Source organism: Orycteropus afer, unplaced genomic scaffold (genome assembly GCF_000298275.1).
Source record: "Orycteropus afer afer isolate SDZICR_OR568_19922 unplaced genomic scaffold, OryAfe1.0 scaffold00291, whole genome shotgun sequence".
Taxonomy (NCBI): domain Eukaryota; kingdom Metazoa; phylum Chordata; class Mammalia; order Tubulidentata; family Orycteropodidae; genus Orycteropus; species Orycteropus afer.
The window spans coordinates 3,992,431-4,017,606 of NW_006921878.1; the positions used below are offsets into that span (position 1 = coordinate 3,992,431).

At 50.5% G+C, this 25,176-nt stretch overlaps 1 protein-coding gene across 1 annotated transcript in view; it reads left to right on the forward strand.

Annotated features, from left to right (window-relative positions):
* The first annotated feature begins 6,657 nt into the window (after positions 1 to 6,657).
* The window catches only part of UHRF1 (ubiquitin like with PHD and ring finger domains 1), a 44,752-nt gene continuing 26,233 nt past the window's right edge, over positions 6,658 to 25,176 (forward strand). The window contains exons 1-4 of the mRNA XM_042782323.1: positions 6,658 to 6,810; positions 13,970 to 14,230; positions 17,253 to 17,413; positions 18,773 to 18,988. Of these exons, the coding sequence (XP_042638257.1) occupies positions 6,658 to 6,810; positions 13,970 to 14,230; positions 17,253 to 17,413; positions 18,773 to 18,988 (791 nt within the window). The remainder of the gene's footprint in view (positions 6,811 to 13,969; positions 14,231 to 17,252; positions 17,414 to 18,772; positions 18,989 to 25,176) is intronic.

The following is a 25,176-nucleotide window of genomic DNA, read 5'->3' on the forward strand; positions in this document are numbered from 1 at the left end:
ACTGCCTCGGAAACCCAAGGAGGGGCTGCTATGAGTCGGATCCGACTCAACGGCGGTGAGTTTGATGGTTTGGGGTGTTAGAAAAGAGTGCAGATGGCAGATCCACCAAACCCATGTGGACGGGTGAGGCTCACAGTGTCGTGTGCTCAAGCTGACCCTTGACTCCATCATGGAGCAGTCTCCCTGCTCTCTTGACATTTCTCTTTACGTGTGCGTCCCCCTCATTGGACAGGAAGCCTCTTCCCGGTGGGATGTTGTCACAGTAAGTTGTGTCTACCGGTGTCTGCCTGACTCAGGACATACAATAAGTTGGTTGGATGACTGAATGACCTTTGAGAGTGTATCATCTTGCAAAAGGGAAACTGAGGCCCTCTGCACTGGAGCAGAGTTATTCCTGAGGCCTGATTTGGATATGGCCCCGAGCCTAGTGGGAGGGCCTCGGAAGCTGAAGAGGTGCTAGGAGGGGTCTCCCCTCAAGCCTCTGACATCCTTGGTTCATTGTCTTTGTTGTACCTTGCAGTATTTTGTGTGATGTCTTTAGTGGACATCAGTGTCTTCTCTCCTTAACTGGTTAGTGAGCCTCTTTCTGAAATGCCGGGCATAGTCACTCTCTCTCTCGTTTATTTTTTATTGTGGTAAACTATGTACCACATAAAATTAACCATTTTAACCATTAAAAAATTATTTTATATTGTGGTGGTTACGTTTGAGTGTCAACTTGGCTGGGCCTGGTTGAGTAACTGGGCAGCTGGATATAGCATTCCCCATGATGAGACTGGTAATCAACTCCATGGTGGAATCTACTGGAAGCAGCTGAGAAGCTGCATTTGGGTATGTGGTCTGCTTTCCATATATAAGAAAGAGCTTTGGGAATGGTCTCTAGCTTATGGCATGCTTGGACCCTGCATATAGCCATGTCATTGTTCAGCAGCCTGCCATGCTCTGCCAACCTTGGGACTTACAATGGACTGAGGTTAATGGCCTGTTGTGTGATTTGGTAGCATCAGGACTGTGCCATTTTATTTGTCAACCTTGGGCTTGTTAACCTCAGCATCCAGTAGCTGCCTGAGTGAAGAGATGTCTTTAGCTTCAGTGGACCAGGAGCAAGAGGCAGAGCTGAAGCCCAAGGTTGAAGGGCTTTCACCCAGCCCCTAGAGCCGGGCACTTTGAACTTGGTCTTAAAGCCTCTAAATTGTGAGAATAAACTCCTGTTTGTTAAAGGCGTCCCATTGGTGGTATATTCTTGTCAGAACAGCACTAGGGAACCAGAACATATATTATACTGTTGTCAAGAACACAACCAGCAAAAACATACCAGCTCAACAATTTCTACATGTACAATTTGGTGACGTTGATGATGTTCTTTGAGTCATGCCACCCTCCTTTTCCGAGTTGTTCCTCCCCATGAATATGAACTCACTGCCTGCTCAGATTCCCATCTAACCTTTCGAGTTGCTGTTAATGTGATCCTTGAGAGAGAGTTCTTAAAGAGCACAGTGCCCAAGGGAGACTGAAGCAGAACTATTTTTGGTCTAAACAAGACTTCAGAGAAAGCATAGGTCTTTTTGGTTTAAGGTTTGACATTTTAACCATTTCTCAGTGTATGATTCAGAGGATGGCGTTAAGTATATTCACACTGTTGTGTGACTAGCACCATTATCCGTTTCCAGATCTTATCATCCCCAACAGAAACCGATGCCCACTAAACAATAACTCCCCTCTTCCCCTTCTCCCCAGCCCCTGGTGACCTCGATTCTACTTTCTGTTCTCTACACATTTGCCTATTTTAGAGGATGCTGGAAGCCATCCCACCAGAATGTCAAATGCCCGCGGGGGTCGCCCATGATGGACAAGTGTCAGCAGAGCTTCCAGACTGAGACAGACTGGGAAGAATGGCATGGTGATCGATATCTGAAAATTAGCCAATGAAATCCTTGTGGTGGGAACTGATCGTGGAGATGGTGCAGAGCCAGACCGTAAGGCCACTCTGAGCCAGAGCCAGCTTGACAGCACGAAACAACAACAATAAAGATACCTCCTATGAGTGGATGTGTCCTTTTGTGCCTGGTTTATGTATTTCACCTAGCATGACGTCTTTAAGTTGATCCACATTGTGGCATCCCTCAGTTCTTTGCTCCTTTTTACGGCTCATATTCCATCATATGGCTAGGCCACGTTTTGTTTATCCACTCCTATGTTCACAGACACTTGGGTAGTTTGTACCTTTTTGCTCTTTCAATCATGCTGCTGTGAATGCTGGTGCACAAGGACCTGTTTGAGTCCCTGCTTTTAATTGTTCTGGGTGTTTACTGGAGCTGCTCTGCAGGTCGGGCCCATATCCAAACCAGGCACCAGGAATAACTGGTTCTGTAAAGCTTACAGCCTTGGAAACTTTGGGACAGTTCTACTCAGTCTTATAGGGTAGTTAGGAGTCACAATCAACTCACGGGCACACAACAGTACAGTAATTCTGGAGGCCCTGGGTGACACAAATGGGTAAGCACTCAACCACCAGGCCAGAGTGCCTTGGAAGAAAGGCCTGGTGACCTGCTTCCAAAAGATCACAGGCTTGAACACCCCGTGGAGCACAGTGCTGCTCTGTACACGTGGGGTCACCATGGGTTAAATAATGTGTTGACAATTGACAACGACAAAATAGTAATTCTATGTTTAACTTTTTGAGAATTGTCAAACCATTTCTCAGGCATAGTCTCGTATGTGTTTATTATTTTTAACGTGGGCAACCCTTCTGAAGCTCATCTCTCAAATGTCATCTATTCAGGGAGGCCCATTGGTTCACTCACTGGGCACCTCTTCATCTTTTTTGGAATGACTAGAGAAATGGGACCCTTCATGCCTCTCCTCAAGGACTTTTCTTCAGGGAAATCCAGACATGTCATTCTAATTACCTATCTTCCCATACCTAAGGGACCTTGGCTGGGCCCCTCACTCCCAAGTATACATGAAGAATTGTATTCCCTCTTAGTGCCTTGTTGAGTTTTTGCAACACCAGGCACAAACAAGAATATGCAGCAGGTGTTCTTGATTTGGAAGTCCTAACTTGCCTCACAAACTCAGGGAGAGGTCCTTGATACTTGCTTACACTTGTGACATGGTCTATACGTGGCTGATGGCTGAGGCTCCAGAATGTGTCCAGTAGCATTGACCATGACCTGAAGTTGGAGAGAGTTAACAGCTGTGTATTTGGACATCACAGTATTGGAGTGTATTAGTTTCTTATTGCTGCTCTAACAAATGCCCACGAATATAGTGGCTTAAAACAACCCAAATGTATTATCTTATAGTTCTGAAGGCCAGAAGTCTGAATTGGGCCTTGCAATCTAAAATCAGTGTTGTCAGAGGTGCATTCTGTCTGGAGATGGTAAGAAAGAATCCATTTGTTGATGCAAATGGTTAAGTGTTTGACTACTAAACACAAGATTGGTGGTTGGAACCAACTTGAGGTGCCTCAGAAGACAGGCCTGGTGATCTGCTTTTGAAAGGTCACAGCCTTGAAAACCCTACAGAGCAGTTCTACTCTGCTTACATGGGTTGCAAGGAGTTGAAATTGACCTGATGACAACTAACAACAGATGCTTCCCATGTTCCTGGTCCTGTGGGGACATTACCACCTCTGCTTCCACCGTTTCATCTCCTTCCTGACTCTGGCCCTCGTCTCCCTTTTATAAGGACCCATGAGATGACATTTAGGGCCACCCAGATAATCGAAGATATGCTTCCCCATCTCAAGACCCTTGATTTCATCCTCTCTTCAAAGTCCCACTTGCCATGTTGTTGTTAGGTGCCTGTGAGTCGATTTTGACTCATAGCAACTCTATAGGACAGAGTAGACCCGTCCCATCCACGGCTGTAATCTTTACAGAAGCAGACTGCCACATCTTTCTGCCGTGGAGCAGCTGGTGGGTTTCAACCACCGACCTTTTGGTTGGCAGCCAAGTGCTTAACCATTGTGCCACCAGGGCTCTATTCATCATGAAAGATAACACACATTCACAGGTCCCGGGGAATAGGACCTGAACATTGTTGGGGGCCATTATTCTGCTGACTACTTGGGGAAATGAGACCAGAAGCACCAGGGCCAAGGTAGAAGGGACTTGGCATAGGGCCAAGGGGAGCTTGTAACAACCTAAGGCAAAGCTAATACCTCCTTCCTGCTTGTGGCCCTCCTGTGCTGTGTACTGCTCTTGGGAGATAGACCAAAGTCCTCCTGGTGGCCTGAGAGGACACCCTGCTGGCCTCTTCCCCTCCAGCCCTCCCCTTTGCTCCATTCATCCCAACACCTCTAAGCCTTTTCCGGCCACTGAGCTTGCCCTTCCCTCCTCATCCAATCTGTCCATGGCTTCTCATCTCAGATCTCAACTCAGATGTCACCTGCTCAGAGAGGCCCACTCGTCCACCAGAATATCCTCCCTCTCCGCCATGTGGACGCCGGTCTCCCGTCAGCCATTGTCTTATCTTAGCTGGGGATATTCACTGAAATTATCTGCTGTATTCATTACTTGTTACTGGTCTCTCCAGACAGAATTTCATCGCTCCGAGATCACTGACTGGGTCTGCCTTGCCCACTGCCCATTCAGAACAACTCCTCCAGCCCTGAGCACCCTATCTGGTCCTTGTAGGTGCCGGGCATGGGTCACTGTGTGCCCGCCTGGACTGGCCAGAGTGGAGCAGGCAGGGTGGAGGGGGCAGGGCCGCCTTGCCGCCTGGACAGCTCCCGAAGGCGGGAAAACGAGGCGGGAAAACCCAGCAAACAAGCCCTGCTGGTGGGTTGGGTGGGGAGCGTTGGAGGGACCTGCCTTAAGGAAGTGGTATTGGGGCCATCAGAAGGGTCGTCAGATGCAGGTGGTCTTATGGGGACCCCCCAGGTTCTCTCGCAGTATTTTGACACTGACTGGGGCCTTCCTGGCCCTACTGGTCAGTGCGTGCCTGGGGAGGGGGCGCTGTGAGAACAGACTTAAGAGGTCAGGGGGGTTCCCTACCATGGGGGGGTGATGCCAAGGACTCCTGGGGTGCACACATGGGGGGTCTGTGTCCCGCCATCGGGCCCGTTGCACGCTGGGCGCGCCCAGCAGAGCGCTCAAGGCTGGGCGGGGCCGGGTGGAGGGGGGGGGTAGGCAGAGGCGGGGGGGGCCCCCCCCCCCTTTCTGTCTTCCCGCCACTGAGGCGGCCAATCAAGAGGCAGGCGCCCGCCCCGGGATCGGCCTCCCGCGGCCCCGCAACTCCCAAACGCCGAGTTTTCGCGGGAAAAAAATCAGAGCGGCTGGTAGCAGGTCCGGCAGCGGTGGCCGTCCGCGCGCTCCGGGTCGCACACACATCTGCGCAGTGACCGGGTCAAGTACGCGGGTCCACGCCACCCCCAGCCGGGCCAGGCGTGCAGGCAGGCGAGCGGATCGGGCTGGCCGGCTAGGTGAGCAGCACGGCGGGCTTCGGGGCGAGACTTGGCCCGGGGGGCGCGGCGCACCGGGCGCGGGGACTTTGCAGAACTTCCCTGAGCAGCTGCGCGGCTAGCACGGGGCGCACGGGTGCCTGCGCCAGGCTGTCTTGCTGGCAGTCCCAGGATTGAAGCTTCCGCGGCCAGTCCTGGGAGTTGCCCACGGGGGCCCCAATTCTGGCCGAGCCAACAGTGCGTCCAGTGAGCCTGGCTGGGGGTAGCCCGGCCGGGTGGGGGAGGGCCCGGGGAGCCGCGGAGGAGGATGTCAGGATCCGCGCCTGCGCGCGGGGAGCCCCGCGATTCAATTGTCGCGCCCGAGCCTGATTTCGCGCGCCCTGCGTTCCCCGGGCGCGTATGGACCAATGGGAATCGAGTGGGGCGGAGCGGCGGGGCAGAGTGGAGCCAATGAACGAGGCGGCTGAAGTGAAGGGGCAGGACTTGACGAGCGGGGCCCCTTGGCCGGTCCCCGAGGTGGGGGTGGGCGTGGGCTCGCTGGCGCGGCCCCGCGGGCGGGAGGGGGCTGGGGCTGGGGGCCGGGGTCCCGGGAGCGCGAGCCAGCGCGCTGGAACCCGCCAGAGAGCCTGGCCGCTGCCACCGGGTTGAGGTGAGTGGTGGAGCGCGCTGGGGCGACCGGGACGGGGCGCCCGGTTGCCATGGCCACTGCAGGGCAGGGCGCGCACGCGCGTGTGGGGCACCGAGGGGTCCCGGGACCGGCGGGTCTGTGGTGGGGATCTTACCCTCAGTGCCACTTCATTGAATTCCTGAGGGACTTCGGAAGTTCCGGCCCGCGCCGGACTTTTGGAATTCCCTCTTCCGTAAATATGAATACGAGGAATGAATGAACGAAAGATCTTGGCCGCTCGCTGTTTGGCTGGGTGCCCTTGGACGGTCCACCTTTTCTGGGCGTTCATGTTTTCTTCTGTGTAAGGGAGCTGAGTGGGACTAAGTGGTCCGAGACCCTTTTCGTTCTCCCCTTACTCCCCTTCCCTGGTCAGTCCTTAATTTATTCATTCCTTAATTAATTCATCCCACCCTGCCCCAGTTTCTAGCCATCTTTGGGGCCCAGAGAGGGTGGGAAGAAAATATTCTGCAAGTTTTCTGGTGCCCACTGACCAGACAAAAGCAACGATGGCCGGAGTATGGCTTAGTGGCAGAGGAACTGACCGCCCAGTGTCCTGCTTGCTCCCTCTCTCAGCCCTGACACCATGTGGATCCAAGTGCGCACCATGGATGGCAAGGAGGCCCACTCTGTGGACTCGCTGTCCAGGCTGACCAAGGTGGAGGAGTTGCGGCGGAAGATCCAGGACGTGTTCCACGTGGAGCCAGGCCTGCAGAGACTCTTCTACCGGGGCAAGCAGGTAAACCCGCCCTGCAGGCCGCCCACTGCCCAGCACCTTTGTTCTCAGCCTGGTCCAGGCACTGCGCCTCAGCCGCCACCAACAGACACCTTCTCCCCCCTCATCCGGTCCGCTTCACGTCTCCCGGAAGGAGAAGTCCACAGAAACCTCAAATGCCGGCCAGGGAACAAAGGCCTGGCTTGTAGGCTGACACGCTGCACGGGCAGTTGTAGGGCTTGGGCTTTTAAGCGCCTTTGAAAATTTTTTAAACTCCCCAGAAAGCATTTCTAGAGACAGTAGTTGGAGGTGGCCAAGACAGGAATTTAGAAGAAAGATGAATTTAGAGGAAAGATCTAGAATCATCGCTCAGATCGGACAGAAGGGACAAGGCTTTTCTTTAAAACACGCACAGCCTGCACCTATTTAGCATCTGATCTCACAGGGTCTGTTTTCTAGGAATTTGGATTGGCTTACTCAAAGCGGTGCTTAGATGCCAAGAATCTCTGCCACTGTGGGGCTACTTTTTAGCTGACTACTTGGTGATCTGATCCTGTTAAGATTACAGCCTAGGAAACCCCGTAGGGCAGTTCTGCTCTGTCACATAAGGTCGCTATGAGTGGAAATAGACTCCGTGGCACACAAAAGCAACAGCACCCCAGGAATGGGAGTGGATGCTCTCAGCAGCCGTGTGAGCTCCATGGTCCCTGAGGTCGCCCTCTCCCTGGGCTCTGATAGCATTTAAAATGGCCACCCCAGCTCTAACAGTTGTTCCCATTCCCGACGCAGCCTCCCTGGGAATTTCCGTGGTTGACGATGTCTTTGGGGGACAGTGGGGTGTATCATGAGGGGGATTTCCCGGGTGGGACAAGACAGCACAGTGGAGAGTGTTAGTCTGTCTGCTGGAGCCCTCCGGGAGTCAGTTGGACCTAAGGGACAGGGGCGTGCATCGAGCATGGGCTTAAAAGTAGTCAGTTGCGCTGCTGTGAATGTCCCACTTCTGTTGTTGTGGCATCTCGTGCTGGGTATTGCTGCCATCTGGCGTCGGGATTGAAAAGCAGACACGAGCGAGCTTGGCTTGGGGTTTCTGGGGTTGGGAGGATCCCGGGTACTGACTTGAAATGAGACTCGATGATTAATTTCTTAGGCTTGTGGCCCCCTGGGAGGCCTCCTTTAGCCGTCTTCCTGTAAGCCAGTCGATGACTTGAATGCCTTAAGAATTTGTGTTAACCCTCCCTGCCAATCCCCGGGAACTTGAGGGTTTGACTGCACCATGTGTCTTGTCATTTCCCTCACTTTGCAGATAGGTGTGGGGAGACGATGGGGCTGGGAGTGGGGTGGAGCCCCAGGGCTTGTTTTCTCCCTGCTCCTCCTCCTCCGCTTCCTCCTCTCTTTCCTTTCCCTCTTCCTCGTCTTCTCCACCTCTTCTTCTTTCTCTCCTTTCATGGTGGTTCATTTTTGTCCCATCCAAACCGCCACTCAGCCTGTTTATTCAGCACAGGGGCCTGCAGCTGACAGATGGTTGTGGAAAACCTCCCGGGTGTGGCTCAGTTCGAGGGATAGTTCAAAGGTGATGTATGCATCACCTAGAGGAGCCGTGGAACAAAGTGCCACACACTGGTAGCTTAAAGCAGCAGACGTTGCAGTCTCAGCCTTCTGGAGGCCAGGAGTCCGAGTCGAGGGTGTTGGCAGGGCTGCGCTTCCCCACAGCTCTAGGGAGGACACTTTCTGGTTTTCTCTAGTTCATAGTGGTCACAGGTGCCTTAGGTTTGTATCAGCATTATTCCAGTTTCCACTTCCAACTCCACACAGCCACCTTCTCACTGGGTTTGTATGTCTGTGCTTTTTCTTCCTTTTTGATAAGGACACCAGAGGCAGGCGATACAATTTCCAAGTCAGCCAGTATCAACCCCGTGGAGCACACGTGGGATCCCCATGAGCCGGGCCAACTCAGCAGTCACTGGGGTTGGGCTTTCTCAAGACGTTCTGATGTGAACTAATCACACCTGAAATACCCTGTTCCCAGGCAAGGTCATGTTTGTGGTATTGGGGGTATCGACTTCAGTGTACCTTTTTGGGGGACACAGTTCAACTCATAATAGATAGGTTAGACTTGAGCCCCCTCAACAAGGGAACAAATACTTTTGAGTGCCTTTTATGGGCTGGGTACTGTGCTAGCATTTTAATATTTAACACACACACACACACACACACACATCCGTTATTTATGATGAAAAATTTCAAACATACTAAAAAACCAAACTCACTGCCGTCAAGTCGATCCCAACTCATAGCGACCCGTCCTTGGGTTTCCAAGGTGGTATCTCTATGGAAGTAGATTGCCCAGTCTTCCTTCTGAGGAGTGGCTGGTGGGTTTGAACCACCAGCCTTCTGGTTAGCAGTCAAATGCTTTAGGTACTATACCACCAGAGCTCCCTTCAATACAGAAAAGTCAAAAGAAGTGTAAACACCTAAAGTCACCTCACCTGGATTTTAAACCTGTGGCTGTCAGCTTGTGGGGACCCCCTGCATGTCAGAGTAAACCTGAGCTCCTTGTTGTTAGGTGCCACTGGACTGGCTCCGACTCGGTGCCCCTGTGTACCGAGAACAAAATGCTGCCCGGTGGACTGGGCTCCTTAGGCTGTGTGCTTTTCTAATTTTACTTGTTTTGTTGTTGAGAATAAACATAGCAAGACATACACCAATTCAGCAGTTTCTACGTGTGCCGTTTAGTGACATGCAGTCTCTACAGGGTTAACGATGGCTGAGTTGTCAGAAATAGATTTCAAGGCCTTTCTTCTGAAGGGGCCTGTGGGCGGACTCGAACCGCCAGCCTTTGGATTAGCAGCCAAGTGCCTCAACTGTTCCGATTCTGGAGCCAGTGTCACTTCCTTTTACCCCCTGCTGCAATGTGCCTTTCCCGCATGGCGGCTTTGTGAGGCCCCACCGCCTCTCACCTCTTCAGGGAGGAATGTGGAGTTGTTTCTGTTTCCCGGATAAGAACCCAAGCTCCAGAGCCGTGAGGCAGTGTCCCCAAGGCTGCACGCCTCGGAAGTGCCATGGCCCTTCGGGAGAGTGGACCATGGCAGGAGGGTGGGGACAAAGACATGGAGTGGCGCGTTGCAGCGAGTCAGGTCTGCACACACACTGGGTTAGCAGCAGCTACACAGCAGTGCGATTCCCAGCGGGTGGGAAGTGAGGAGTTGTTTTTTACAGAACATTCTAGAGCGTTTGCTTTTTTTTTTAAAGCAACATTGCATGACAGTACGGGTTGGCAGCGAGGTTGTCTGGGAACATAGAGTGTAGTTGAGGCTGTCTTCAGGACGGGGAAGGATTCGTGGCAGGCGGCTTGCTTTGGCTCGGTGGGTTGGCGGTTCTGTTGCTTAGTTGGAGGAAATGTGGGGAGCCGTGTGGGGGAGGGGACTTAGGCAGCAGGCCCAGGCTGGGCAAAGGCGGGAAGCATCTGGCGCCTTTTTTTGGGGCCGCCCATGACAATAACAATAGCTGTCATTTATGGTGCCTTTCACACGCTCAGGTACAAGGCCATGCTTTATAGGACCTCTGTCAGGCTTCTCTAGCCAGTGCCTTGCTCTCTGTCCCCATGTCCTTGCCTTTAAAAAGGGACTCAGTGAGGACCCACCACATCGCGGGGCAGTAAGAGTTCAACGTGGCGCGAGCGTGAAGGGCTGAGCCCATGCCTGGCTCGCAGTGAGAGCACAGTTAGGCCCTTAGCTCATAGCCCCTCCCTCTCAGCACTGCTGACAGACAGGCTGGGCCGTTTTCTGGGGCTGGGGTGTCCTGTGCACTGTATGGTGCTGAGCAACGTCCCTGGCCTCCACCCATTCGATGCCAGTAGCACTTCCTTCCCCATTTGTGACAACTGCAGATGGCCCCAACGTCTGCTGGGGCAGAATCGTTGCCAGTGGGAAGCCCTGGTTAGGGGCTTCCACTGACCCACAAGAGACCCTGCATCTCACAATCCTCTGACGTCCTAGGACGCTTCCCACGTTTAATGCATACGCTAAGTACAGAGAAGAGAGGAGGGGGTCACAGGAGCTGGAGTGGCCTCCTGGTTTACACCGTCTGACCCATCGGGGCTTTATTCTGGAGCAGGAACTGAAGTCTGTTCTTTCTAGATAATTAACACAGGGTCTGTCCCCCTCAGTACTGCTGACACAGGGGCCAGATTATTCTTGGGGGACAGAGTCCTGTGTACTATAGAGTGTTAAACATAGTCCCTGCCCACTACCCACTCACTGCCAGCAGCAACCCCAAATTGTGACAACCACAGATATCCCCAGACATGGCCTGATGTTCCCAGGGAGACAGAATCACCCCAGTTGAGAACTACCAATTTAGAAGGTAGTCTGGTGGCCTAGTGCTTAAGGCATTTGACTGCTAACCAGAAGGCTGGTGGCTCAAACTCACCAGCCACACCTCGGAAGGAAGGCTGGACAGTTTCCTTCCATAGAGATGCTAAACTGGGCCACACCTGCCCCGAAGATGGTGTTCAGGTCTGTCTGACAGGTCACCCAAAGTGGTGGCCTTGCTATCGCTGTGTGAGGGCCTGTTGTGTCACAGTGGTGCACCAGTGTGTCCACTGGCCTGGCCTTTTCTGTCCCCTCGGAGGGGAGGGCCAGGCACAAACAGAGCAGTTGCTTCTTAGACGAGCTCTGTGGACTGTGAGAGGGAGGGTACCTGCCGCCATTATCCATGCGCTATGGCCCCCCTTCCTCAGGACAGCCCAGCAAGAGCACACTCTCCAAGCCAGAGGTCAGCAAACTGTTTATATAAAGAGTAATATTTAAAAGAGCCCTGATGGCTCAGCAGTTAAGCACTCAGCTTCTAACCCAAAGGTTCGAACCCACCCAGTGGCTCCACGGGAGAAAGAACTGCCAGTCTGATTCTGGGAGGATTAACCAAAAACCGAACCCACTGCCATTGGGCCAATTTCCACTCATGATGACTGCAGCCCAGGAAACCCCATGGGGCAGTTCACTGTCATTTAGGGTCCCCATAAATTGACATCAGCTCACTGGGACCCAACAGGAAGAAGTGATTATCTGTGGCTCTCCAAGCCACACAGTCTCTTTCTGGACTACCCAACTGTGCCATTGTAGGACAAAGCAGCCAACAACACGGAAACAAATGAGCATGTCTATGTGCCAATAAAACTTTATTTAAACCTGTCCTGCTTCCCGTAGTTTGCCAGTTACACCGCAGTGCTTCAGTCCAGGCTCCAGATCCTGTTTAGTGCGTGTTCCAGGTTTTACTGTGAGGAGCGGGACAGCTGCGGGACACTCTGAACAGGTCTCTTGGTGCACTGTGCTGCCAGTACTTGTCTAGGGCACTGGTTTTCAAACTCATGGTCTCAGAGCCCCCTTATGTGCTTCAAAATGAATGAGGACCCCAAAGAGCTTTTGTTCATGCAGGTTCTCTCTATCGATTTACACCATGTTAGGGACTTCTTGTTGGGTGCTATCAAGTTCATTTTTGACTCAGAGTGACCCCATCTCTGCTTGACGACACAGCTGCTCCCTGGTCCTGAGTTGGAAGCTGGCATTGGGTTGCATTCTCTCTGGTCTCCCCATGGATTCCGTGTTTTTACCAGGCCCCTGGAGGCTCTCGCTGTGCCCTGGGTGAAAGGAAGGTGGTCTGGTTGTCCTTGAGTTGACCCCACTCACAGTGACCCCCATGTGTGCTCCACTGGGTTTGTTTTTTGTTTCTTGGTCATTTTCTTGTGGTTTGGGTGAAAGTTTACAGAGCAGGTTAGTTCCCCATTTAACGTTTATACATATTGTGCTTTGTCGTGTTCGCTTGGTGTGACAGCACTCTTCCCACTTCCTCCCTGGGTTTCCTGTTTCCATGCACCCCTTCCCTGCTCCTTCCTGCCTTCTGAGCTTTGGTTTGGGGCAGATGCTGCCCTTCTGGTCTCGTGTGGTTGATGGCTCTGAGGAGCACGTTCCTCACAGGAGCTACTGTTCACCTTACAGGCCTGTCTGCTGTTTGGCTGAGCGGTGATCTCCAGGGTAGGTTCAGTTCCAGGCCTGAAGGGTGTCTAAGGGCCATAGCCTCGGAGATTCCCAGTCCCTATCAGACCAGTAAGGCTGGTCTTTTTTATGATTTTGAGTTTTGTTCTACATTTTTCTCTTGCTCTGTGCAGGACCTTCTGTGATTCCAATCACAGCGGCTGGTAGTGATAGCCGAGCACCCTCCAGTTCTTCTGATCTTGGGGTCTGGAGGCTGTGGTTCTTGTCGTCCGTGGTTCTTTACACTAATTGTTTCCTCGAGTCCTGGATTTTCTTCTCTTTGCTTCATGCATAGGGTTTTTAGTGACTGTTTTCAGGAGATCTATACAGAGGTACCTCTGGGTGGACTCAAACCCCCAACCTTTCCATTAGTAGTGAGGGTGTTAACCACAGGGATTTGGTGGGAGAAATGAGGGTACAGGAATTATTAGTGAGATGTGGGGCTAATGTGTCAGAAAAGCTGCCCTGGGGTGGATAAGGTCTGAGCCTTTGGAAGTAAGTGCATGTTGGGATGTTAGGTCTCCTTAGGTTCAGATAAGGAGCCCTGGTGGCATAGTGGTTAAGTGCTTGGCTGCTAACCACAAGGTCAGTGGTTTGAACCCGCCAGCCCCTCTGTGGGAGAAAGGTTAGGTAGTCTGCTTCTGTGAAGATTATAGCCTTGGGAACTCTATGGGGCAGTTCTACTCTGTCCTATAGGGTTGGTAAGAATTGGAACTGACTCCACGGCAAAGAGTTTGGTTTGGTTTGGTTTAGGTTCGTATAGTTCAGGGTCTTTGAGCCTTTGCACTGCTGACATTTGGGGCCGAATCCTTCTCTGGGATGGGGCCATCCTGTGCACTGTAGGGGTTGAGCAGCATCTTTGGTCTCTACCCACTCGATGCCAGCGGCATCCCTCCTTCAATTGTACCAACAAAGATGTCTCCAGAAATCACCAAGTATCCCCTAGAGGCACAGAATCTCCCCCGGGTGAGAACCACTGCTCTGACCTGTAGGGTCACTAGGACTTGGCATCGACTTGATGGTGCTGAGTGGGTAGAGCAAGGAGATCTAGCATTTTTTTCCCTGCCTTTATTTGCAGGGCCTGGGCCAGGCCAGCCTGGCACCAGCAGATGCTCAGTAAGTGTTTGGTGACCTGCCTTTCACTGTCCCTGCAGATGGAAGATGGCCACACTCTCTTTGACTATGACGTCCGCCTGAATGACACCATCCAGCTGCTGGTCCGCCAGAGCCTGGTGCTGCCCCCCAGCACGAAGGAACGCGACTCTGAGCTCTCTGACACCGACTCGGGCTGCTGCCTGGGCCAGGGTGAGTCGGACAAGTCGTCCAACCACGGTGAGGCATCTGCGGACGCCGACAGCAAGGCTGGCTTGGCGGACGAGGACACATGGGATGAGACTGAGCTCGGGCTCTACAAGGTGAGCTTACGCAGGCTCAGGGGTGGCATCGTCTGCCTGGCTGGGCTGTGTGCTCCCCACTCCCCGCAGGCATTGCTGCCCTGCCATCTGCCTGTCCAGAAGCTCGCCAAGTGCAGGCCAGCTCCCCCCATCTCAGGGCTGGGCAGCTTATGTCCTGCAAAAGGGAAATCCACTCATAGGCAGTTTCCATAAGGTTCCTTGAAGGGATTCTTTTTTTTTTTTTTTTTTTTTAAGTTTAGGTGAAATTCATATAATTAAGAATCCAACCACTTTAAGGCTCAGACAGTCCCTGGGTTATGAATGAGATCTGTTCCTGACTGTGTCTTTAAGGGTTTGTAAGTCAGTCGGAATAGTTGCATACGGTGCTTCTTTAGCCTTACTAAGGAGCTCTGGTGGTGCCGTGGGTAATGCATCGGGCTGCTAACCCAAAGGTCGGTGGTTCAAATCCACTAGCTGCTCTGCGGAAGAAAGATGAGGGTGTCTGCTTCCATAAAGAATGACAGCTTTAGAAATCCTATGGGGGTCGCTATGAGTTGGAATTGATTCAATGGCAGTGAGTTTGGTTAGTGTAAGAAGTAGTTAAGCACTTGGCACATAGTGTAAAATCCATCCTTTTAAAGTGTACAGTTCAGTGATTTTTACTGAGTTCACTGAGTTGTGTGACCATCCTGACGATCAAGTTTTAGAACACTTATGTCTCCCTCGGTAGATACTACTACACAATAGATATCCCTACACCATAGACATCCCTATGTCATAAACACCCCTATGCCAGACATCCCTACACATAGACACCCCTGTGCCATAGACATCCTTTACCCCTTACACAATAGCTAGCCCCCTACATCATAGATACCCTTATGCAGTAGATACCCCTACATGATAGATAACCCCTATGCAATAGATAGGAGCTCTGGTAGTGTAGTGCCTAAGGCATTTCACTGGTAACCAGAAGGCTGGCAGTTCAAACCCACTAGCCACTCCTCGGAAGGAAGATGGGGCAATTTACTTCCATAGTGATACTGCCTCGAAAACCCAAGAAGGGGGGATCATTATGAGTCGGATCCAATAGAAACTCCCCTAGACCATATAGATACCCCTATGCAATGGATGTCCCCCACATGATGGATACTTCCCACACAATAGATACCCCATTCTCAATACATACCCCATACTCATTAGTAATCTCTCTTGGTTACATTTCCCCTGGACCCTACCAAAACAAAAAACAAAACCACTTGCGATGGAGTCAACTCTGACTCATGGTGGCTTCATAGGGGTTTCAGTGGCTGAGTTTTCGGAAGTAAAAGAAGTCCAGGCCTTTCTTCTAAGGTGCTTTTAGGTGGACTTGAACCTCCACCCTTTCAGTTAGCAGCTGAGTACCTAACCGTTTGCATGACCCAAGAACTCCCCTTTGCCCCTACGGAACCACTAATCTCCTTCTGTCTCTGCATCTGTCTGTATCCTGGTATTGTTCTTCCGAGTGGGATCCTACAACCTTTGTCCCTTGTGTCTGAGTTACTTCACTCAGCACGTTTTCAGAGGCTGTCCGTGTTGTAACCTGTGTCAGGTTTGCGCTGGGTAATACTGCAGTGCACAGGTGGACCACGTTGTGTGTCTCTGGCTGCGGATAGCTGCGTGGGTGGTTTGCCCCTGGGCTGTTGTGTGCAGTGCTGCCCTGAACATGGGTGTATTTCCTGGCATCTAGGGATTCTTTTGTAACCTCAGAAGGCAGAGTTCTGTGTCAGAGGCCGGCCGACGTCTCCTCTTCACCTTTGCCATGGCTATAATACTTGGATTCCCTGCTATGCCTGAGAATAAGGAGATGGCATGGAGTGATCTGGACCTCTGGCTTCTCCTGGAGGCTGATGCTGCTGGCCTCCGCAGCCATTCCGGCCCTGCAGTCTGGCTGGAGCTGAGCAGCAGGGGCCTCTGTTAACATGGCTGCCTCCCAGTCGCCACTGGCCTTGTGGGGCTTGTTTTGTGCTTTCTTTAAAGTCAGTTTTCTCGAGTGTGTGTGTGTTGTTGCCATCACTGATTTTTTGCTCATAGTGGCCCCAAGTGACAGAGTAGAGCTGCTCCCTAGGGTTTCCTGGGTGGGGATCTTTACGGGAGAAGAGCCTTGACAAGCTGTTCCCCCAAAGCTGACAGCCCAAGGAACCCTTGGGGGCAGCTCTACTCTGCCACTTGGAGGTGGTCTCTATGAGTCAGAATCAACTCAGTGGCGCCCAACAGTAACAACGGCAGTCTTTGTAAGAGCAGATCGCCAGGTCTCCCTCAAAAACCAGAGCTTCTGGGTGGGTTCACCCCCAAGCACTTAACCGCTGTGCCAACAGGCTTCTTTTCCTAGTCTGTAGGCCTTTTTCTTCTCATATTTGGTGAAGATCACTTCCTGTTAGCGGACAGCCACCTATCCCGCTCCAGTAAAACAGCAGGAAGTCCACTGAATGGCGGACTGTCATTTGTTCCAGCACCCCATAGTGGAGACTGGAGGATGCGAGCATTTAACCCCAAGAATTATTTTTGAGAAGCATGGTCTTCCTTTAATTTTTTTTTAAATTAACTAATTAGTGTGTGTGTGTGTGTGTGTGTGTAAAGTACACATGTGACAAGTCTTTTGCCACTTCCACAGTCTTCACGTGTACAATTCAGCGACAGGACCTGTCACCCTTTGCTTTCTTGTATAGGCCAGGGGTACTCACCCTGGGGCGATTTGATTACTTACCCACCCCGGGACATTAGGATATCAGGGGACATTTTTCTGTTGTCCTGAGTAAGTAGAGAGTACTACTGGCATGAGTGGGTGGAGGCCAGGGGTGCTGCTCAACCTCCTACAGTGCACAGGACGGCCCCACCTCAGAGAAGGGTCTGGCCTCACATCAGGAATGCTGAGGGCAGGCATCTGTTGTAGGGGTTGCATTTGCACCAGACCGAAGGTGCCCCCACCCCCACCCCCAAGTGCTCTGGGACCACGCAGGCCCGCGTCAGTTTTGCTCATCCATGTCCCTTACCTGGGTTGCAGGTCAATGAATACGTCGACGCTCGGGACACGAACATGGGCGCGTGGTTCGAGGCGCAGGTGGTCAGAGTGACCAGGAAGGGGCCCTCAAGGGACGAGCCCTGCAGCTCCACCTCCAGCCCGCCCCTGGAGGATGACGTCATTTACCATGTGAAATATGATGAGTGAGTGTCACCAGGCAGACGGGCCTGGGGCTTGTGATGACTCCTGGGGACAGTCAGTCTCTGGAAAGTGTCCTTGGCTCAGTGTCTACAGGCCTGGAGTTGAGTACCACCCTGGGAGTGATGGTGAGGATCTGGGGACCTCACCCCTTACGTCCCCAAACTACCCATGAGACCCCCATAGCAGAGCAGCATGGTGTCCCGAAGGAAGCTGGTTCCTCCTCACTCTTCTTGGGGAACCAGGTCCTGATGCCACAGCCTGAGCTGCTCTCCCTCCCCTGAGTATCCCGTCTTTTTTATTCATACACTTCCTACCCCAGGAAGCCATCTTGTCTATGCCTCTCTCCGTTACTGGACTGTACAGGTCTGTTCACTGTGCAAGTATATATTGAGGGCCTACTATGCGCCAAAGTCCCTGGGTGGCACAGATGGTTTGTGCCTGACTACTAACGTGAAAGTTGGTGGTTTGAACCCACTGACTGGTGCTGTAGCAGAAAGGCCTGGCGGTCTGCTTCTGTGATGTTTACAGCCAAAAAACCTCATGGAGCACAGGTTCACTGTCACACATGGGATCGCTAGTCAGGATCGACTTGACGACAACAAATTTGCTTTGTTTTTTTAATTATGTACCAGGCTCTGTGCTAGGCCTGGGGGATACACGGAGAGCACACATGCCTGTCTGCGTAAAGCTTACGTCCTGGGGGACTGAGTCTTAATCTGGTTCCCTGCTGTGGCCCTAGTGCCTAGAATCTTTCCAGGTGCATGAGGTTTTGCTCGGCAAAAATTACTAACTTCCCTGACTGTCCATCCATCTTGAAAAATCAGTTGCTGTTGAGTTGCTTCTGGCTCACGGTGACCCACGTGTGTCAGAGTTGAACTGTACTCCATAGAGTTTCCAATGGCTGTGATCTTTCGGAAGGAGTTTGGCAGGCCTTTCTTCCAATGTGCCACGGGGTGGATTTGGACCTTACCCACAGCCAAGTGCATGAAGCGTGCACCACCTGGGGAGTCAGACAGTGGCTGTGGATTGACTTGAACTCATGGCGACCCCCCCGTGTGTCAGGGTAGGGCTGTGCTCTGTGAGGTTTTCAGTGGCTGGTTGGTCAGAGGGTGATCCCCGGGCCTGCCTTCCGAGGTACCCTGAGTGGACTTGAATCTCCAGTTGTTTTGGTTAACAGCATTTTTTGGTTAACCGTTGGCATCAGTCCTTTGGACACCAGCCCCTGAGATGGTCGGGGAAGGGCCTGGATACCACTGTGCTGAAGCTCATCCTGCCCATGCCAGGCGTGGCCTCCTCTGCTGCAGCCTGGTTCCCGTTACTGTGGGGTCTCCTGGTGATGGGCACGGTGGGCTCTTCCTCAGCTACCCGGAGAATGGCGTGGTCCAGATGAGCTCCCGGGACGTCCGTGCACGTGCCCGCACCATCCTTCCGTGGCAGGAGCTGGAGGTGGGCCAGACAGTCATGCTCAACTACAACCCCGACAACCCCAAGGAGCGTGGTTTCTGGTATGACGCCGAGATCCTGCGGAAGCGCGAGACCAGGACCGCACGGGAGCTGTACGCCAACGTCATGCTCGGGTGAGCCAGAGAGTAAACACCACTAGGCCACCCTCTTCCTGTCCCCATCCCCTCCCCGGGGCCTTTGGCTGGCTCTGAGACTGGGTGAGGCTCTCAGGCCACCCTCCCTTCCCTGTCCCCTGCCCCTCCTGGGGCCTCTGGCCGGCTCTGGGACTGTGTGAGGCCTGCAGGGGTGGCCCCTTCCACGGCCTCTGCCCTGGCCTCCCTGTCCCCCTGTGGCACCCTCTTCCTCCCTGCTCACTGCTGGCTGCCTTGCTTTCCTTTCTTTGAAACAAGAGTGCGTTGTTGTTGAGCATACACACAGCAGAACGTCCACCGATTCAACCGTTGCTCCCTACGCTCCAGTGACACTGAGGACAGTCTTAGAGATGGCAGCCGTCCCCACCCTCCTTTCCTGAGTTGCCCTCCCCCCGATTAACATGAACTCACTGTCCCTGGAGGCTCCCGTCTGATCTTTCCCACTGCTCTGATCCCTCAGAGCTAGTTCTCAGAGCACAGTGCTCTGTACTCGTCCAGCTAGCCTTGGCTTTGGCTTTACGAAGACTTCAGGAGGAGAAGGTAGTCTTGGTTTAAGGTTTAAGGATGTTCTGAGGGTGCTAGTTGCCTTTCTGAGGCATGTCTGAGGGCCCCCGCCCCCAGCACTGCCTGAGCCCAGGCCCTGCAGGCAGGGTGTTCAGGCTTCCGTTTTTTCCTTTTAATTTTTCAGTTCTGGTCAATAGGTAATATGTTCAGATGGTTCAAAATTCCAAAATTACCTCCTTTCCTGTCCCCCGGCCACCCAGTTCCTATTTCTCAGAGGCTTCACTGTTACCAGTTTCTTCCTTCCAGGGATATTCTGTGTACGAACAAGTATATGAACATATGCGTGCCACTGTCCTCCTCAGTATTCTCAGGGGATTGGTTCCATGAACCTTCTCGGATACAGTTCTTGGATGCTCAAGTCCCGTGTATAATTACATACATCCTCCCATATACTTTAAATAGTCTCTAGAGAACTGGTGGCACTGTAGTTAAGGCATCGCGCTGCCAACCAAAAGGTCAGTGATCTGAAACCACTGGCTGGTCTGCGGGAGAAAGATGAGGCAGTCTGCTTCTGTGAAGATTGGAAACCCTGTGGGGGTCATGATGAGTCTTAATTGACCTGATGGTGGTGGGTTTGGGTTTTTTGGGTTTAGAGTACTTATGAGACTTAATACATTGTAAATGCTATGCAAATAGTACTGCCAGGTTTTATTTTATTTTATTTTTTTAATTTTTATTGTGATTTGGGTGAAAGTTTACAGTGCAAATTCATTTTCCGTACAGCACTTCACATACACTTTGTCTCCTGACATTGACTGCAATTTCCCACAATGCAACAGCATTCTTCCCACTTCCTCCCCCTAGTTACCTCTTCCCTGTGTCCTTCCCTCCCATGCACTCCTGCCTCCTGAGCTGTCGCCCTGTGTAAACACAGCCCTTCTATTCTCCCATGATTGATCTTTCCAAGGAGGGTATCTACTTAATGTAGATGTGGAACAATGTTTTTGTGTATCATATTATGCCAATTGACCTTGATGTCCCCTGCGACCATGGTCCTGAGCCCACAGGTCCAATTACTCACTCTCTCAGAGTAGTTGGCTGTGGCCAAGAGGTGACTACAACCTTGTCCCAAGTCAACTCTACTCTGTACCTGGACATTTCTTACAGAACCTACAAATACACTTATAGAAACACTGTCTGCCACCCCTGTACATGGTCATGGGCACACTGCCACTGCCCCTGCGTAAAACCAAACTCACTGCCGTGGAGTCGGATCTGACTCATAGCGACCCCTCCTTGGGTTTCTGAGGCGGTATCACTATGGAAGTAGGTTGCTCAACCTTCCTTCTGGGGACTAGCTGGTGGGTTTGAACCTCCAGCCTTGGTTAGCAGTCAAATGCCTTAGGCACTACACTACTAGTGCTCTACCCCCACCCCCACCCCGCATAGATATACCCTAATTGTTCAGCCTGTCTGTCCACCCGTGTGTCAACGTTTGCCTTTACTGACAATGAACGCTGCTAGCTTTTGAGCGATTGCTTTGACCACTGGATTCTACCCCTAGACCCCAGTATTTTCCATCTAGGGTTGGTTGAGTCCATGGATGTGGAGCCCACAGATACAGAAGGCAAACTGTACATATATATACACACACGGACACACACATGCACAAACATAAATAAACCCACAAATAAGCATACACTACATCAGGGGTCTGTAAACTGCAGTCTGGAGCCAAATCGGCCCCTCCCTGTTTTTGTAAATAAAGTTTTATTGGCACACGGCCACACCCATTTGTTTGTACATCGCATGTGGCTGCTTTTGTGCTATAACAGCAAAGTTGAGGACCATAACAGAGGCCACGGCTGTTTGCTGACAGAGACAAAAGTATTTACTGTCTGGCCCTCTCTAGAAAAAGTTTGCCAAGCCGTGGTCACCTCACTTTTGTAATTAGCAGTGTATCTCTATGACTGATGTACATCAATACCTGAGAAGGTGTCACCATCGTCTTCCCTGCCTTCCCAGCATCCTGTCGTTTTCTGTTTTGCATACGAGTACGTAGAGTTTCCACAATGGGATTTTGAGATACAATTTGCATATTGCAATGTATAGATTCTCAGGGTCCTGTTGGGTGAGTGATACAAGTGTATACAAGAATCCTTGGTGGTGCGATGGTTAAGCACTCAACTGCTAACTGAGAGGGTGGTTGTTTGAACCCACCCAGCAGCTCTGCAGGAGAAAGACCTGGAGATTGCTCCTATAAAGGTTACAGCGTAGAAAACGCTTCAAGGAAGTTCTGCTATGTCATGTGGGCTCACCATGAGTTGGAATGGACTCCACGGCACCCTACAACAAGAAGTAAACGTATACAGCCGTCATCAAGGTGCAGTTAGTTGTAAGGCCCATCAGTCTCCACCAGTTCCTGGGGCTGTTTGCAGTCTGTCCTCCACCCATCTACAGCCCCAGCCACCCGGCTCTGCTTTTTGTCTCTTTAGGTTTGCCCTTTCTAGAAAATTTCACATGTGGAATCATACACTGTAGTCTTTTGAGAGGAGAATTGGTGGCACAAGTCAAAGTGCTCAGCTGGTAATAAAAAAGGTCGATGGTATAAACCCACCAGCCACTTCATGGGAGAAAGATGTGGCAATCCACTTCCATATGAATTACAGCTTTGGAAAACCTCTGGGGCAATTCTGCTGTCCTCTAGGGGCTCTGTGAGTCAGAATCTGACTGGATGGCAGTGGGTTTGGTTTGGGCTTTGCTTCTGTGAAGATTGACAGCCTTGGAAACCCTGTGGGGCAGTTCCACTCTGTCCTCTAGGGGCGCTGTAAGTAGACTTGATAGTTTTGGAAGTGGGTTAGTAGTTTTGAGTATGGTATGTTTCACATAGTGTGTACATGTATATATATTATTACACATATGTATGTAAAAATGGAGTGGCCTGAGGGAGGCCGGAAAGGAAGCAAGGTGCCTTGGTTGGTTTGGAGCAGCCTGAGGGATGCTGAGAGGGAAGCGAGGCAGGGTGGTGTGTTTGGAGTAGCTGAGGGAAACCAGGAAGTGAGTGGAACGGTTTGGAACAGCTAAGGGAAATGAACTTGTCTGTCAGTTTGTCGTACTATGGTAGTTGCTGAGACAGACTTTGAATAGCCCTGAAACATTGTCTGATAGAGTGCTGAAAGATGAGGCCTTTAGGTCAGAAGGCACTCAAAATACGACTGGGGAAGCTATCTACTCAGAGTAGAGCTGACCTTAATCATGTGGATGGAATCAAGCTTTTGGGACCTCCATTTGTTGATGTGGAATGACTCAAAATGAGTAGAAACAACTGTAAACATCCATTAATAATCAGAACATGGAATGTATGAAGTATGAATCTAAGAAAATTGGAAATTGTCAAAAATGAATTGGAATGCATAAAGATTGATATCCTAGGCATCGGTGAGCTGAAATGGACTGGTTTTGGCCATTTTGAATCAGACAACCATATGATCTACTATGCCAGGAATGACAAATTGAAGAGAAATGGCGTGGCATTCATCATTACAAAGAATATTTCAAGATCTATCCTGAGATATAATGCTGTCAGTGATAGGATAATATCCATATGTCTACAAGGAGCACCAGTTAATACTTCTATTCAAATTTACGCCCCAACCACCAAAGCCAAAGATGAGGAAATTGAAGATTTTTACCAACTTCTGCAGTCTGAAATTGGCCAAACATGCAATCACGATGTGTTAATTTTCACTGGTGATTGGGATCCAAAAATTGGAAACAAAGAAGAATCACCAGTAGTTGGAAAATGTGGCCTTGGTGACAGAAATAACATTGGAGATTGCATGATAGAATTTTGTAAGACCAATGACTTATTAATTGCAAATACCTTTTTTCAACAACACAAACGGCAGCTATACACATGGACTTCTCCAGATGGAGTATGAAGGAATCAAATGGACTATATCTGTGTCAAGAGGCTATGGAGAAGCTCGCTATCTTCAGCCAAAACAAGGCCAGGACTGATTGTGGAACAGACCATTAACTGCTCATGTGCAAGTTCAAGTTGAAGATGAAGACAATTAGAACAAATTCATGGGAGCCAAAATATGACCTTTATTGTATCCTTCCTGAATTTGGAGACCATCTAAAGAATAGATTTGATACATTGAATACCAGTGACCAAACACCAGAAGAATTATGGGATGACATCAAGAACAACATCCATGAGGAAAGCAGAAGGTCATTAAAAACACAGGAAAGGAAGAAAAGGCCAAAATGGATGTCAACAGAGACTCTGAAACATGCCCTTGAATGGAGAGTAGCTAAAGGAAATGGAAGAAATGACAAGATAAAAGAGCTGAACAGAAGATCTCAAAGAGAAATCTCAAGAAAACAGTTAATTTTTATAATGAAATTAGAAAACCAAAATGGAAGAAGACGCTTGGCATTTCTCAAGCTGAAAGAACTGAAGAGGAAATTTGAGCCTCGAGTTGCAATAATGAAACATTCTATGAGCAATATATTGAATGATGCAGAAAACATCAAAAGAAGATGGAAGAATACACAGAGTCACTATACAAAAGAATCGGTCGATGTTTATCCATTTGAGGAGGTGGCATTTGATCAAGAGCCAATGGTATTGAAGGAAGACGTCAAAGCTGCACTGAAGGAATTGGCGAAAAAGAAGGCTGTAGGAATCGGAAGGAAGACTGGGCAATCTACTTCCTTAGTGATACTGCCTTGGAAACCCAAGGAGGGGTTGCTTTGAGTCGGATCCGACTCAACTGCAGTGAGTTTGGTTTGGTTTTGGAGGAACTGACGAAATACCCAGTGAGATGCTTTAACAAACGGATGCCGCACTGGAGGCACTCACTCAGCTATGCCAAGAGATTGGAAAGACAGCTCCCTGGCCAACTGACTGGAAGAGATCCACATTTGTCCCCACTCCAAAGAAAGGTGATTCCACAGAATGTGTAAATTTTCAAATGATATCATTAATACCACATGCAAGTAAAATCTTACTGAAGATAATTCAAAAACGGTTGCAGCAGTATGTTGACAGAGAACTTCCAGAAATTCAAGCTGGATTCAGAAGAGGATGTGGGACGAAGGATATCATTGCTGACATCAGATGGATCTTGGCTGAAAGCAAAGAATACCAGAGCTATGTTTACTTGTGATTTATTGGCTATGCAGAAGCATTCGACTGTAGATCATAACAAATTATGGACAACATTGAGAAGAATGGAAATTTCAGAACACTTAATTGTACTCATAAGGAACCAGGAGGCTGTTGTTTGAACAGAACAAGGGAACACTGCATGGTTTAAAATCGGGAGAGGAGTGCGTCAGAGTTGTATCCTTTCAGCATACTTATTCAATTTATATGCTGAGCAAATAATCCAAGAAACTGGCATCAGGATTGGAGGAAGACTCATTAACAACCTGTAACACGCAGAAGACACAACTTTGCTTGCTGAAAGTGGGGATGACTTAAAGCATTTACTGATAAAAATTGAAGACTACAGTCTGCAGTATGGATTACCTCTCAATATAAAGAAAACAAAAACCCTAACAACTGGACCAATAAGCAGCATCATTGTAAATGGAGAAAAGATTGAAGTTGTCAAAGACTTCATATTACTTGGTTCTACAATCAACACCAATGG